General features: G+C 36.6%; 1 protein-coding gene across 1 annotated transcript in view; it reads right to left on the reverse strand.

Moving 5' to 3' along the window:
• Positions 1 to 14428, reverse strand: part of CACNA1D (calcium voltage-gated channel subunit alpha1 D) — a 205188-nt gene that overhangs the window by 31092 nt on the left and 159668 nt on the right. The window contains exons 31-38 of the mRNA XM_075158487.1: positions 12780 to 12908; positions 11984 to 12049; positions 10172 to 10263; positions 8670 to 8829; positions 7282 to 7409; positions 7071 to 7167; positions 5239 to 5341; positions 4019 to 4120 (exon numbers count right to left, since the gene is read on the reverse strand). Coding sequence (XP_075014588.1) covers positions 4019 to 4120; positions 5239 to 5341; positions 7071 to 7167; positions 7282 to 7409; positions 8670 to 8829; positions 10172 to 10263; positions 11984 to 12049; positions 12780 to 12908 — 877 coding nt within the window. The remainder of the gene's footprint in view (positions 1 to 4018; positions 4121 to 5238; positions 5342 to 7070; positions 7168 to 7281; positions 7410 to 8669; positions 8830 to 10171; positions 10264 to 11983; positions 12050 to 12779; positions 12909 to 14428) is intronic.

Consider the following 14428-nt stretch of genomic DNA (forward strand, 5'->3'; position numbering starts at 1 on the left):
TTTCTCTAATTGTCAAGCAAATCCAATCATCATATGCTGTAATGTCATACATTAACATTTGATTAAAACAGAGTCTCCTTGTGTCTTAGTTTTATCAATAATAATATGTCCCGATGTATCTCACTAATGATAGTATTTCTAATAGTATTTTTACCTGTAATATGACAGCTTTTGCTAATTTAAATTTAATTAACTTTCTTCTTTTCATGACTTGCTTTCACATCAATAAAAAGGATGAGAAATCCAATCCATGTACAATACTGTTTAAACTCATTTTTATCTCTGTGACAAAATTTGTCTCAAAATGAATCCCCTACCATTCAAAATAAGCTCATCTCATTATAATGCCTGAAATGGGCTGTATGCATGTGAGAAAGTATGACAGGCTTTAACTTCAGTAAAAATGTACCAGGGATGTATTCTCCCAGCATTTTATTTGTCTTTAAAGGTATCAAAGCAAAAATGATTATAATAATTGCTTTAAAATATCAGTCTGTTGCAGGAAAAATCTTAGCTCATTCAAGAGCCTGCTCTGCCAAATACTGACATCTCTTCAAAGGTCTGAGTCCCCCCAGCTCCCACTAGGAAATAGCAGGAACTCCATAGCTCACAAGAAAAGCTCACCAGTCTACAGATTCAGTCTCAGCAGTAAAAAGCCTTTTAATTGACTCCTCAAATGTAATTTCTAAACTTTTTGTGAGTATTTGCTTTGATGTTCATCTGTAATCTCTCTTGGCAGCTCCTCAGGAGACTAACAGTGTTTTGTATTAGGAAGAGATCCCTCATAAAGCATCTAATCTAAACTTGCCTTCCTTAGTTTAGCTGAATCCATTGATCTGCAACGTAGCCTTGGTCAAACTCCCCAGATAAGTCTTTCCCCTCCTTTATACTATTTTGTTTCAAATATTTGAACAGAACTTTTAAGGAAGTGATCTAGCAAATGGCTCCTAGAAAGAACAAGCACATAGAAGTGACAGACTTGATATAACATATACTACTATGGGTTGCACTTAGAGCATGTCTCAAGTCAGGCTATGACATTGCACGACTACTGACTGTACCTGAGATGACAATACCTGCAAAGTCTCAGTATGCAGAAATGAAGGGCCCTTACTGATCACTCTGGACATGCACCAACTTTTTATAAGCGTATTAGGTGAATGCATTACCAGTTTGCTGAATTGTGCATGCCACAGTCTGTATGTACAAACAAGATGCATGTGTACTTCACAGGCACAGTCAGTTGTACTGCAGACACGTGCACACAAGAACTGAAGCCTGGCCAAGGGGAGCCATCCTTGACTTTGTTTTTTGAGTAACACACATATAGCCAGATATGGACAGGTATAGGGAAGCAGCTAAGCGTAACTGACCACAGAATAGACACCTCTATAATTACAATTAGTGACAGCAAAAGGAATCATTTCAGTAGGAAGTTTTTGGAAGAGGGCAAAAAGTATTAGGCAGGATTAAATGGGTTTGCAGGTGGAGACTGGGGAGTTTAGAGAATACAGGTGAATCTTTAGTGAGTTGTGTGTATTTCTCTTACTCTCTAGTCTCCTAAGAATGTTAACTCATTCATACATTCAGGCATTTGACAGACATTCTATGTTTTTGCAAAGCAGTTTCATTTTTCTGCATTGAAAATGTGTTGTTAACTATTAACAGTTTACTTAAGTTATAGTAATGAGTTATTTAACCAGTACTAATAATTAACTAACTGTTCATTTCTAGTGCACCTATTTATAATTCAGGAAAAAAATGCTACACTGATTATTTTCATTCTGCTCTGCAAATAGTTGTTCTGTTTGTGTTACAGAGGCATGGTCACGAGCACACGAAGGATCTAGCATTCAGTAATACCAGCAAAAGTAATATTGGAGAAAAACATTATAAACTAGACCGCTCAATACTTTTAAGTGCAAGTGATTTTAGCATATTGAATTTGGATGCTTTGTTGATTTATATTGAAGAGAATTTTCTGTCTCCTAGCAGATTGTTATTATCAGCTGTCACTGGTGTTATTGTCATATACAATTTTCTACTGAATATTAAGCATCAATAGAAACTAATTTCTACTGTACACTAAGCTATTTTACACTCCTATGGCAAATGAATGTAAAATAGCTATATTCCTCTTTTTTTCTAGGTGGGTTACAATAGTTTCAATTTTCAGGTAAGTCACAAAGGTCCACAGAGAAACAAACCAAACTGAAACAAAAAAATTCATAAATCTTAAGGACTTCCCAACATGTTCTTATTTATACTGGGTTGTAGAAGCCATACTGTTTCCTATCAATTGAGCAGTGATCCAGGTTTTCAGCTTTCTAGCTACACTCAAAAGCTACATTTGCAGAATAAATATTAGCAATGAATTTTAGTACAGCTGAAAATAAATATACAGCTTATATTCAGCAATGAAATGAAGCTGAAGTTAACAGTGAGTTACTATGTAAGATTAGTTCTAGGAATGTAATCTTTACAGATTCTTTGTCAGATTGATTTAAGCAGGCACAGCTCGCTATTCTGAAGCATGCATCTCTATTTCAATAAAAAAAAGTAGGGGAATAAAGTTGGCAAGAGGCAACACTAATTCCATGCCACCACCCTAAAACAGAATTGCTTCAGAATATTCGGAAAGACTCATAGTTGAAAGGAACAGAGGCTGCAGAAAAAGCTCAAGCACATAGTTACAACAATAACAAAGCAATTCATCTATGCCATGCAAGCACTTAGGTGTAAGGCTAAAAACAACAGAGTAGAACACAAAAAGTTGTTTTAAATGTGCAGTATCAGTTCCCCTTTGGATAGTCAAATTTGCTAGATTTTTGCCTTCATCCCCACTATTATCTGGCAGCCACCACACCGATAGCAAGTGGCTCCCTCCAGCGACAAAGCTAATGCTGCTTCTTGGGTCATGCTGAACAGCAGTGCAGCCAGCATGCTCTTCCTCCCCTAGAGACTGGGAGCATCACCTTCAGAAAGGGATCAGCCTCCACCACCACCGGGCCTGGGATCTTGAGTCTGCTTCCAAACCTGAGTCTGATCAGTCTTGAAAGCTGCCGTAACGCTATAAAAGTACAATAAACTACAAGAAATACCAGATGATTACAACGGATCTGTGTATTGGATGTCTAGAAAAATACATCCTGGGTGTGCGTGACAGTGCAACAGATCCTGCACCTTTAAAACTCGAAAAAGCAGGTAAAAAACAGTCACCTGAACCTACACTACAGCATATTAATAAAAATGTATATATTGAAAAACGCTAAATATATATATTAAAATATATATATTTAAAGAGAGAGATATAACAAATATTTGACATTTTACAGCACATAGGAACACCTAATATACGTGCCTTGTAGTTCTTGCAAACGTATTGTTGTCATTAGAATTTAGATATCTCTTTACATGGGCCATATTCATATCTCAGTCATACTGGCATAAATCTGAACCGTTTCCATTATCTGTTGACTATGGAACTGCTCTGGTTTAAACTAGCGTAACTGAGATAATTTAGCCTCTTGCTTTATCAGTTTAGCAACAAAATTATTTTTAAGCTGGCAATTAAAAATTTTCAGTTTTCTCCCAAAAGTATTCAACATATACAAGGATATAAGCTATAATGTAGTGTACATTGTCAAGCTTAATTAGCACAACACATGTTATTTTGCTCAATGCATTGCAATCAAACTAAGTTTCGTTTATTTTCCTGAATGACTTGAAATCAAGACTAGATTTAGGTCTAATAAGGTATTTTTTTCAAGCAAGAAAATAAGCATAAGATTTTCCTCTCTTTCTTTTTGATCTAAGGAAGTTGTACTTATCAGTCCTATATGTATTATCTAGTGTAACAGGATATAATTCTCTCTATATTTATTTAGTTATTATTGTTTGTTGTCCTTTAATGACATTATAATTGCAAAACTTAGTAATTTTATTTCTTTGGTTCCTAACAATCTAGAAAGACCAAAATACACAGAGAATAGCATATTGCAAAGTTTATCAGACTGACCGCCAGCTGGAGGGACAACTTGGTCAAGTAATTTCATGCTCGTTTTCTTCCATATTTTCTTTATAACTGCTCTAAGTTCTTCATTTGCTTGTTCTAGGTTACCTGTGGCAATGAAATAGAAAAATGGAGGATGCCAATTATGTTTCAACTAGCTGCAATGAATGATCCTTTGGCTATTAATTAGCTGTATACACATAAAGACTGTGATAAGGAGGCTTTGCAGCAAGCCTAAGCTACCAGAAGCAGCAGATAACAATACTACAACAACTAAAGAGAAGAAAGGGTATAAGACAGCGAGCTCCTGGGGCTTTCAAATCAGTCTCTGGAGTACTGCAGAGGTCAACCACAATTTCCAGATCTTGGCTTTACTCTGTCACTGCTTAATGCCTTCCGCTTAAATTGTGCAGAAAGTGATGTCTTGCTCTTTACAAGCCACTTCTGTCTTGATCCAAAGCTGATCCTTTATTTGTTTAATCATACTAATTAGTCAGTTGTACAGGCTTGAAAGTTCAGGCAACTGACTACTGAGCAGTTTTTCATCTCTTGCAGTGCTCACCTAAACCACAGCGATGCTGGAGGGGGCTTAATCTAATCAGTTTGTTATTGGCAGTGGAACTCAAATTCTGCTGAGAATAGCAGAAGACACAGAACAGAAACTAGTAAAAGATGGTAAAATAATGAAAAAATGTATGAAAATAGAAAGAAAATTCTTTGAAACATGCCACTATTTTTTAAAACTTTTCCCTCTTTGATGCAAATGACAGAAATCCATTCAACCCAGTCACAACTGGCCTCAACCAAACTGGGGATGTTGCTTTCAAGTGTGCAAAAGTTGAAGTTGCACCAATGCGGCATCCAAGGCACCATGTTAAAGATGAGTGAGAACGGAGCATCTTGGTTGGACAGAAAGGGGAACTCATTCATTCCTTGCAGTAGAACTCCTGTTATGCCTCTGCTACATGTTTTTATCTGACCAGATAAAAGCATATAATAACTTCTGAGATTTCTGAGACCTCTGGCCTCACTATCCCTTTCCTTTCATTTTCTAAGAAATCATTCCTAGCAACAGTGAATACAACCCATGATCCAAAAGCAAACCAAATCCAGTGAGACGAAGGCAGCCTTACTCATGTCCATCAAAATGAATAAAGTAAATTGTAACTTTTCCTCATTGTACCTTCTGACAAGTGCAGTAAAGGCTTTACAGCTAAGAACCTTACCTTCTGTTTTTATCTTTAGAGCAGTCCTAACCAAAGCAAACAAAGTAGCATTGAACATGACGGTTCCATCACTGTTTAGTGGCATATTCATGGCTACTAACCTCTGTAAATGAGAAAAGGAAAACAAATTTTGATGCGGCTTTTTTTGAAAAAAACCTCCTGTAATGTTCACTTCTGAAAAGCTGATGCATTCAAAGAATAATATTCACTGAGAGACATAAAAATTATATGTGTTCAAAAAAAAAAAAAGTTGTCTTCCATCCTAGCTGCGTATAATAACCACGCAATATCGCCTCTTTCTGATATTAATCATATGCATGCTTATACAAAAGCTAAAACTGTCCAGTAGTTTTCATGAGCTATTTATTGAGTTAATTTGCAAACATTGAAGCCCAGCCCTTGGCCATGACTATAAGTCACACTATGCAAGTATTAAGGACAAATGCAGTTATATAAGAGCATGCACTCCAGTTGCAGTCATGTTCCAGGTTTCCCATGGGTTTCTCCAGCCTCATGCTCCATGAAGAACCACAGCAGCAGGTCTGTCTTGTATAAGCTGATTCATCTCTCAGGTAACTCTCCAGTGATTCTGTGCATCTCTTATGGTATCTATACTGAATTAGTGTGAAAGGGGCCTTCCTCTTTGGATTAGTCCCTCTCTGCATTGGTGTTCATCTTTTAGAGCAGTATCGCTGTGACCCTGTCTGTCAGAAGAACACTATTTAATCTATCAAAATCTTTTCCTAATATCTGACTCGGATTTTCTTCTATTGTAGTTTAAAACCATGAGTCAATTGGATAATTTATCTTAACATATAGATATAGGTTTGCTTTAAGTATGCCTTGTGGCATTCCATTTGAATGCAGTGTTTTATAAGTCAATGTACCTATTTATAAAACAGATATAAAAGAAATCCAAATGACAGTGGTGTTGTAACAATCCTTTAATTAAAAGGCTTGATGTTATTCCTACTGAAATTGCTAAAAACACAATATCCATAGTTATGAATTCCTCAAATAACATAATAATTATTCATCTCTTTTGTGTTGCTTTTCAACTTTTATATTAAAATTGAATTAATCCTCATCTAAATTACACATCGTGCCTGACATTCTACATCATTTTAAATTCCCTTTAATTTTCAGTCTTCTCACTCACTGCTACATATTGTATTGCACACCATTATTCACTTCAGCTTGGTTTATCATCTTGCAGTCCCCACCCTTCAATCTCATTTCACAGAATCATAGAACAGTTTGGATTGGAAGGGACCTTTAAAGGTCATCTAGTCCAACCCCCCTGCCGTGGGCAGGGACATCTTCAACTAGGCCAGGTTGCTCAGAGCAACATTTCTATGTTTCATGTGCAGCAAACTTCTCATGAATGCGACTGTAAAAGTACTGTATCAAAACTTAATTGTCAGTTAAAGTAAACTACTACCCTCTTTTCCCTGGGACTGAAGAGAAATCAGAAATGTCACTGGCTTGAAGTAGTCTTATATGTGACACTGGGTCACCAAAATGCTGGGATGAGGTAGTTCATATACGTGACAATAATAGGCTAATGATAGATTTACAGACTGACTCCTTTCATTTTCATGCTCTGTGAAGAATTTTACATTGGTGGTAACTATTCAAATGAGTAGACTGAAAGAAATTACACTAATTTTGATGGTTTAAGTTAAGCCTCCCAAAAAAATGGGAAAACTTGAGAGTGAAGGAAACCTTGTGAACAGACAGGATTACTGTGCATACATGACATATATTGGGCAGAACTGAATGACTGAATGAACTGTGAGAGAAACCCTGAAAGAAATTAGGGTAAAACCTACCTTGCAGGCCACTCGGTGAGGGCATAGTTTGCCAAAACCAAGTGGTGGCTGAATGCGTCTCAGTAATGTAACCACATCAAGATGCTTTATCCTTCCCCTAGAATCAACACACATCAGTTACTAAACATACACCCATTCCCAAAGAATATACTATGCTCTGATTTTATTGTTTTTACCAGATAAATCTTATCAGAGAAATGATCTAACTTACTTTGCTTCAGGGTCATATTCTGACCATATCCTTTTGAACTCATCCAAATGATGGGGACCCAGAATAGACCAGTCACGTGTCAAATAATCAAAATTATCCATAATGACAGCCACAAATAAGTTTATAATCTAAAAAAGTAATTAAGAACAATCTGCCTTAATTATTTTGAAATTTATAAAAACAATCAATAAATAAAATAATTTTATAAGGTATCAGGTTAAGAATTCAAACAAATAGATTGATCTCATAAACAATTATTTTTGGCAAGTATCATCAAATACCGCAGAAAATACTGGCTAACCATTTAACTGACTAACTGGAACTCTATCAAGTAATGATATGACAAGAGTGTGATTCTATCTTAGAGTATTCAGTCTTTGACATAGGCTGTAACATGGTTTTGTTTCTCTTCCTTGATTTGCCAGATCCCACTACATCAAATTAATGAATGGATCCAATACATGTCTTTGACACAGTGTAGATCTTGGGAAACAGCTTTTGTATTAATAGGATTCAATGTCATGACAATAAGACTTCTGCATACGTTTTGTTAACACAGAAGATGATACAGAACAGCAGAACGTATATGTTTACATTAGTTCACAGAATTCTGTTCAACCACCTTCCTTTTGCAAGGAACAGTAGTGTGATTAGAACAAATCAACCAGCTTAGAACAGACACCTGCAACGGGGAAAAACATATTTCAAAGATTATTTTAGAGCAAATAATCCATTATGCCATGGATTAGGAAGAAAAGTTACTGTTCACATCTCATGTGCCATGGTTTGAGCACACTTGCAGAGACATGAATCCAAATTCTGCTAAGTTTAAATAATAAAAATAGCATTACTAATACATCAAAGGAATTGCAGCTTTATTATTAATAAATATTTAATGATACTATTGAGAAATGCATGAAATAATAGCCGATTAAAAGATTGTTAACTTAGCTTTCAAACGTGCAACCACCCACTCCTGCACATGTGTAGTCAGAAGAACACCTTGCACATGGGTATTTAGAATCATAGAATCATAACTAGGTTAGAAGGGACCTTCAAAGATCATCCAGTCAAACCCCTCTGCAGCGAGCAGGGACATCTTCAAATAGATCAGGTTGCTCAGAGCCCCGTCCCACCTGACCTTGAATGTTTCCAGGGATAAGGAATCTACCACCTCTCTGGGCAACTTGTGCCAGTGTTTCACCACCCTCACTGTAAAAATCAGTATAAAATACAGGATTTAGGATTGTGTATGGAAAAATGTAACCTTGCAAAAATATTTTAGATATGGGATTTTCAATCATTCTCTGAACCCACTACTCCCTTAGTTCAGAAGAAAGTCAAAATGCCAAAGCTCATTTTTGTTAATAAGCACAAGCTAGACTCACCAAAAATGCACACAGCATGTAAAAACTGATAAAATAAATGATGGCAAAATTGCTTCCACATGTGTATTCTTCCCCTGGATTATAATCGGATTCTGGGTCACAGCGTTTTCCAGGCAAACATGCCAGCATGATTTCCTGCCAGGCTTCTCCAGTTGCACACCTTTATAAGGTCACAAAGATAAATTAAGCATTATTTGATCAAATTGGATTAAAGATGTATTAATTTATTAAGTTCTGACAAAATGCTTGGAGCTGTATAAGCACAAATGTGAAGACAGATCGTGAACTTTTCAGAGCAGGAACTAATTAAAAAAATACAGATCATGTTTCAAAAATGACAAGCATGGATCTGACATTGCAGACATGTTTTATAAGGTTTATAATGCATCATAAAGGCTTGCATGTAAAAATTTAAACCCCAAACTCTGATGTACAAGTTAAATACTTATTGCAGTAGACCTGCTGTGTATGAAAGCAGTGTTGTGTATGAAAACCTATCACAAAAGTTGAAAGTATCTACTTGTAAAATATTAATTGCCTTTTCCTCAGCATGGTTGAAGAAATGCTTGTCTCTAACTTCTGTTATTGCATTTTTTGCATAGATGTGTAATGCCTGTGTACAGACCCATGATTTCAAATATTTAAGAGACAACTACATATTTATGACATTTTTGGCTGTGTTCAGTACCTAGTTTCAAAGACGAAAGTCTTTACATGCTTAAAGTGACTTAGATCTCATTGAGTGATGCCCTTGGTCTCAAATAAGGAATGACCTGCCAGTTTTGCCAACCACGTTAGTAACAATGCATAGGAGCCAAGTGGAGTTACAGGATCACAGGAGAGAGAGCTCTCAAGGTTGTCACATTTAGAGGCAGTCCTGTTCCATGTCATTCCCTCTCCTTGCTCCAGGAGATTTTGAAGCACTCCTGGCAATTGTTTACCCTCTTCTTAAGCTCTCTAATGATGGGAGATCCTATAATTCCCCTACATCAAGATTTAGCTACCTTTGCCATCAGAAAGTTTTGCCTACTGCTTATCTGATATTTCCCTTCTGCAAGTTAGACCCTCTATTTCTTGTCATCTCTTCAGCAAATGTAAAGAAGAGTTTATTTCTTTATGTTTGCAACAACCTTTCATTTTTTCAAACTGTCATGCTAGCTGTGCTTCTAAAGCATACAGTAAGGGCACAGTCTTTTTCATCTTTCCCAACACCCACACAGTGATATCAGGGCTGACTACGTTTGGGCTCTACCTGAAGACAATTACTCCATAAATGAGATGTTTCACAATAGCTGTAATGAACTTAGGTCTGTATCACTTGATTAGAACCCTGCTGTGCCAATGGACACTCAGCATACAGCCACAGAGAGTATGTGCTTGTTATGCTAAATTGGTTCTCACTTGCAAACACATTTTGAACAAATCCATGGCACAAGAGCTACAGATGTTTTTCATAGATCAATGAAATGGGATGCATTAAGTAAGAGTCAAGGTTTACTCACCTGAAGAGAAGAAGCACAGCTTGGGGGAAAGTCTGAAAATTGTTGTTTCTGTTTATTTGATTGTTGTCCCTCATGGCCACTTTTCCAAACACCTACAATAAAACAGGATTTTGACTTTCATCCTAGTGACCTGTACTGTCAGAAGCTGTAGGCCTTGCAGTCTAAACTTGCTTCAGTATGTATGAAAAACACTTTCACAAATACACTTTCTTTACTCTCCTTAGTTTTTCCTGATAATGATATAAATGCAGTAAATTTAACACATGTACAAGATAATTCTTAATCATTTAATTTAGCATCAATAAACCATTATAATACTAATACATGTTCCTGTATTTCAGGTGAGAAAATATTATTTGTTTCAAACCAGCACCTAGAGTCCTTTATTGATATTAAAGCTCTACTGCGCTAAATATTGTACATACTTGTAGTAAGAAATAATTGCTGTCCTGAAAACCTCGAATCTAAATAGAGAGAGAGATGCAAAGATGGAAACCAAAGCACAGAGAGTCTGAGCATCCTGTCTCAGCCAGAGATGGAAATGAGTTCTGTTCCTCGAAATTAAACTGCAATTCCTTGGCCACAAGACCATTCTTTTTCCCCAATATAACACATTTACATCCTCTTACAATTCACAGTGAAGGCTGTTACTTAATTTAGAGAGATTAACACTATTATGCTCTGTATACATGCTGCTGGACTGTAAGGACATTAAGTTGCTTTTGGATAAGTGATGACGAGGAAGAATCTGGAAACAAAACCACTCTCCATAGCATATTTCTTCTATTCATCTCATTTAATTAGGACCTCCCTTTGTGTTGACTTGAAGAACCTTACAACTTTAAAAACAAAAGAAAACATCTGTAAAGTTTTACGGAATGCAGGGCTATCTCCTAAGGCCTTATGACGGGGCTGGGGGGAAGAAAACTGTAGCCCCAATTCAGGATACCTAACAGGAACTTCTGCCGAAGTGTTGATGGCCACCCAGCCATGCTCCTCAGGCACCTCCTTAGGCAAGCACCAGATCTCACGTCTGGCACAGAGACTGCCATGCAGCTCAAACTGCAATTCTGATCACAGCTCCACGCTCAGTGCCTTTATCTGCTGCTTTCCTGCAGTCCCCTCTCAAACGGCTATCCCATCCTCACGCTAGTAACAGCCCAGTAGTAGGAATTTTAGGAACAGTTTCCTGACAGGTTTCTCCTATCTAGCTATCTCCGGTTACTAAGACTGGAGAACCTGTTCTGCCCTCACAGCACTGCTGCTGGTGTGAGGAATGGTACCTTCATCCCAACAGCACATTTTTACATTTTAAGTTACCAAAATCCTTTCTGTGCTTGTACATCTTGTACATATATCCTACTCTTGATTAACCACAGGCTCAGCTGTGCCTACATCTTTAGCCAGATTCTTTTCCTAGTTCTATTCTTTTCATATGGGAAAGATTTTTTTTTTTAAAAAAAAGCTGGAGTTTTAATGCCTGATTCCCAAAATAAGTCTATAGTAAAAAAAAGCCATGCATTCTTTCATATATTCATGCATAGGAATAAACTTCACAGTACATGGAAGAGGAGTGGCTCCTTTCAGCAAACCAAGATACTATAAGCTCACACCAGGCTCTTATCTTGCATCTTTTTGGATTTTCTGACTACCAAAATCAGAGCCAAAAAAAGATTTTTACGTTACTCTGAAAGCTCTGCCTTATATATAGCACCACTATCAAAGGAATGTTTCAATAAGCACCTTAGTAAACAAGTCTCAGAGTAGCCAACGCTGTACTTTTGTTCAATGCTAAAAAAATTCTATAATTACCTGCATTCCAATGACAGCATAGATGAAGAACAGCATGGCTATCAGAAGGGCAACGTAAGGCAGAGCCTAGAAACGGGACAGGTGCATTGTTTTTTAATAATTTCACACCATAATTTCAATTTCCATTTACAAAAATAAATTCTCTGTACCACACAGGCTTTTCCAAGGTTTTTCATCCTATGCAAGTGCTTAAAATGTTATTACCTGTCACTCTTAATATTCTGCCGCATACAATGAACACAAGCTTCATTATTTTTTAAATTATTTCTCCCAGCAGTTCAGGGGGAAGAATCATCTTTAGCAGTTTTTAATTTTATTTTCATTACTGATTCTGACAGCACAAAGATACTTCCTGCTATACAGTTAAGAGAGTTCCATTAACTTCACATTCATCAGAGTTTTCAGTAGCAAGGATTCAAATATCTATTTTTTACACTTATGAAATCAGTTTTATATAAAAAAATAGATTAAATTCCTCTTTTGTAGTCATCTAATAAAATGTGTGGAAGTATGAGACCTGAGTGTGTCAAACCTATCCTATCCCTTTTAGATATAACAAATATTTTTTTATGAAGCATCATAGAAATCTCATGGTAACGATAAAGAATGACCCTTGGACTCAAAGTAACTGGTGAAGTTTATTTTGGCATTAGTATGCAAATATATTTAAATATGTCATTATTGATAGCATGAATTTGAAAAGAAATGTTTTTTGCACACTACAGGGTATTGCTTCATAAAATTTGGTGTATAAATGGTTGTAATTATAAAGCAAATGCAAATAAATTTTGCTAACCTGAAATGACTTAATAAATGTCCACAGTAAAGTTCTGATTCCTTCTCCTCTGCTAAGCAGCTTCACCAACCTCATCACCCGGAAGAGACGGAAAAAAGTGATGGAGATTCTAGCGCTGTCTTCAGAATTCTGAAGAGCATCATGGAGAAGTCAAACCAAATACAAACTCAAACATGCAACACTTCCAGAAAAACAACATCAAATGCAAAGGTGGAAGAGGTAAGATTTGAAAATGTATCTTGAGGGTCTTTTCACCTTGATAAGCATGATATGAAAGGAAAAATTACATGCTAAAAACACAGGACCTGTAGAAATGCTTCACACATCACATGCATTTCCAAATTTTCTTGTTTGTTAATAAGGATCATATTGGGTTTGTTTGTAGTAGACTTCCATAGTACATTGACAATGAATGCAAACCACTGCATAACATCTTTGTAGTAAGACAGTTATGAAAAATACAGAAAAAATCGGTGGAAAATAGACATGGTAAAAAAAATAAACTCAAGTAGAGGTAAAACCACTGGGGTCAGTTTACTAATCTTACCCCAGACTCATCAGTTGTGACTGTTTCAGTTGGCTTTGGCTTTAAGAAATTAAGAACATTAAATATTAAAATCAAATAAAAGATCAAAAAAATCATCTTAACCATAAGCAGAAGGAAGGACATTTTTCATTTTTAAATGTAAATTAACATCTTTCAACTCAATATACTTCCTGAACAAAACATTAATATCCTTATTAAAACCTTCCTTTTAGCATTCCATGTTGGCTGACTCATATTAAAACATCGTTGGCTGACTCATACTAAAATGTGCTAGTATAAAACATGCTTAAAAGACTCAATGGAAAGTAAATACAAAATAAAATATCTGCTCCTATGTAAGCCAAACAAGATTAGCCATCGACTTCCACAGATTGTATGAAATTGTAGCAGTAAGCCTAAGTAAAACTCAAGAACAAAGCTTTGGGGTCAAACTAGCCTTTCAAGGTCCCTTTTCTGTTGTGCTCTTCTTGAAGATTAATTACTCCATCACTGGAATCTAACCATATTCAAGTAATTGTGTTTTACATCACATCAGGAGCTCCCTTAAAGCAAAGTAATTCACTTGAGTTAACTCACTCAGTGATGAACGTTGGGTTTTGCAGTGCTTAACAAGGACAGATTTTCGCTCTGCCAAAGTGACAAACAAACATTTTTAGCACAATGACACAACGGCTAACCCTCCCATAGAGGTGCAAGTGAGAAGGCAACACTTGTACTCTCTCACCATCCACAAAGTACTCATATACCTGAGCTGACGTAACAGCATCAGGCATGGAGAAAGGGCTTCAGGATTTGACTGACCCTTTTGGAACAGATCTGTACAACCCTCAGGAGCTACAGGGAGGAGAGGGGCACGCACCAACTTCTGGTTCACAGAGCCAAACCCTATGTTCTGTGAAGAAGAAACTCACTTCTCTCTTTACAATGTCTCTGTCTGTCTGTCTTTGGAGAAACTGTCTTGACATCCTAAATGGTCAGACACTTATCAAAAGCAGTTAGCAAAGCTTAAAGGATCAACTGTCTATGCTTGCCTGTGCGCTGACAGATTCACAGCAGCTTCTTCCAAAATGGAATGGAAACGTCTTTAAAAACTTTATAGCAC

Source organism: Calonectris borealis, chromosome 10 (assembly GCF_964195595.1).
Source record: "Calonectris borealis chromosome 10, bCalBor7.hap1.2, whole genome shotgun sequence".
Taxonomy (NCBI): domain Eukaryota; kingdom Metazoa; phylum Chordata; class Aves; order Procellariiformes; family Procellariidae; genus Calonectris; species Calonectris borealis.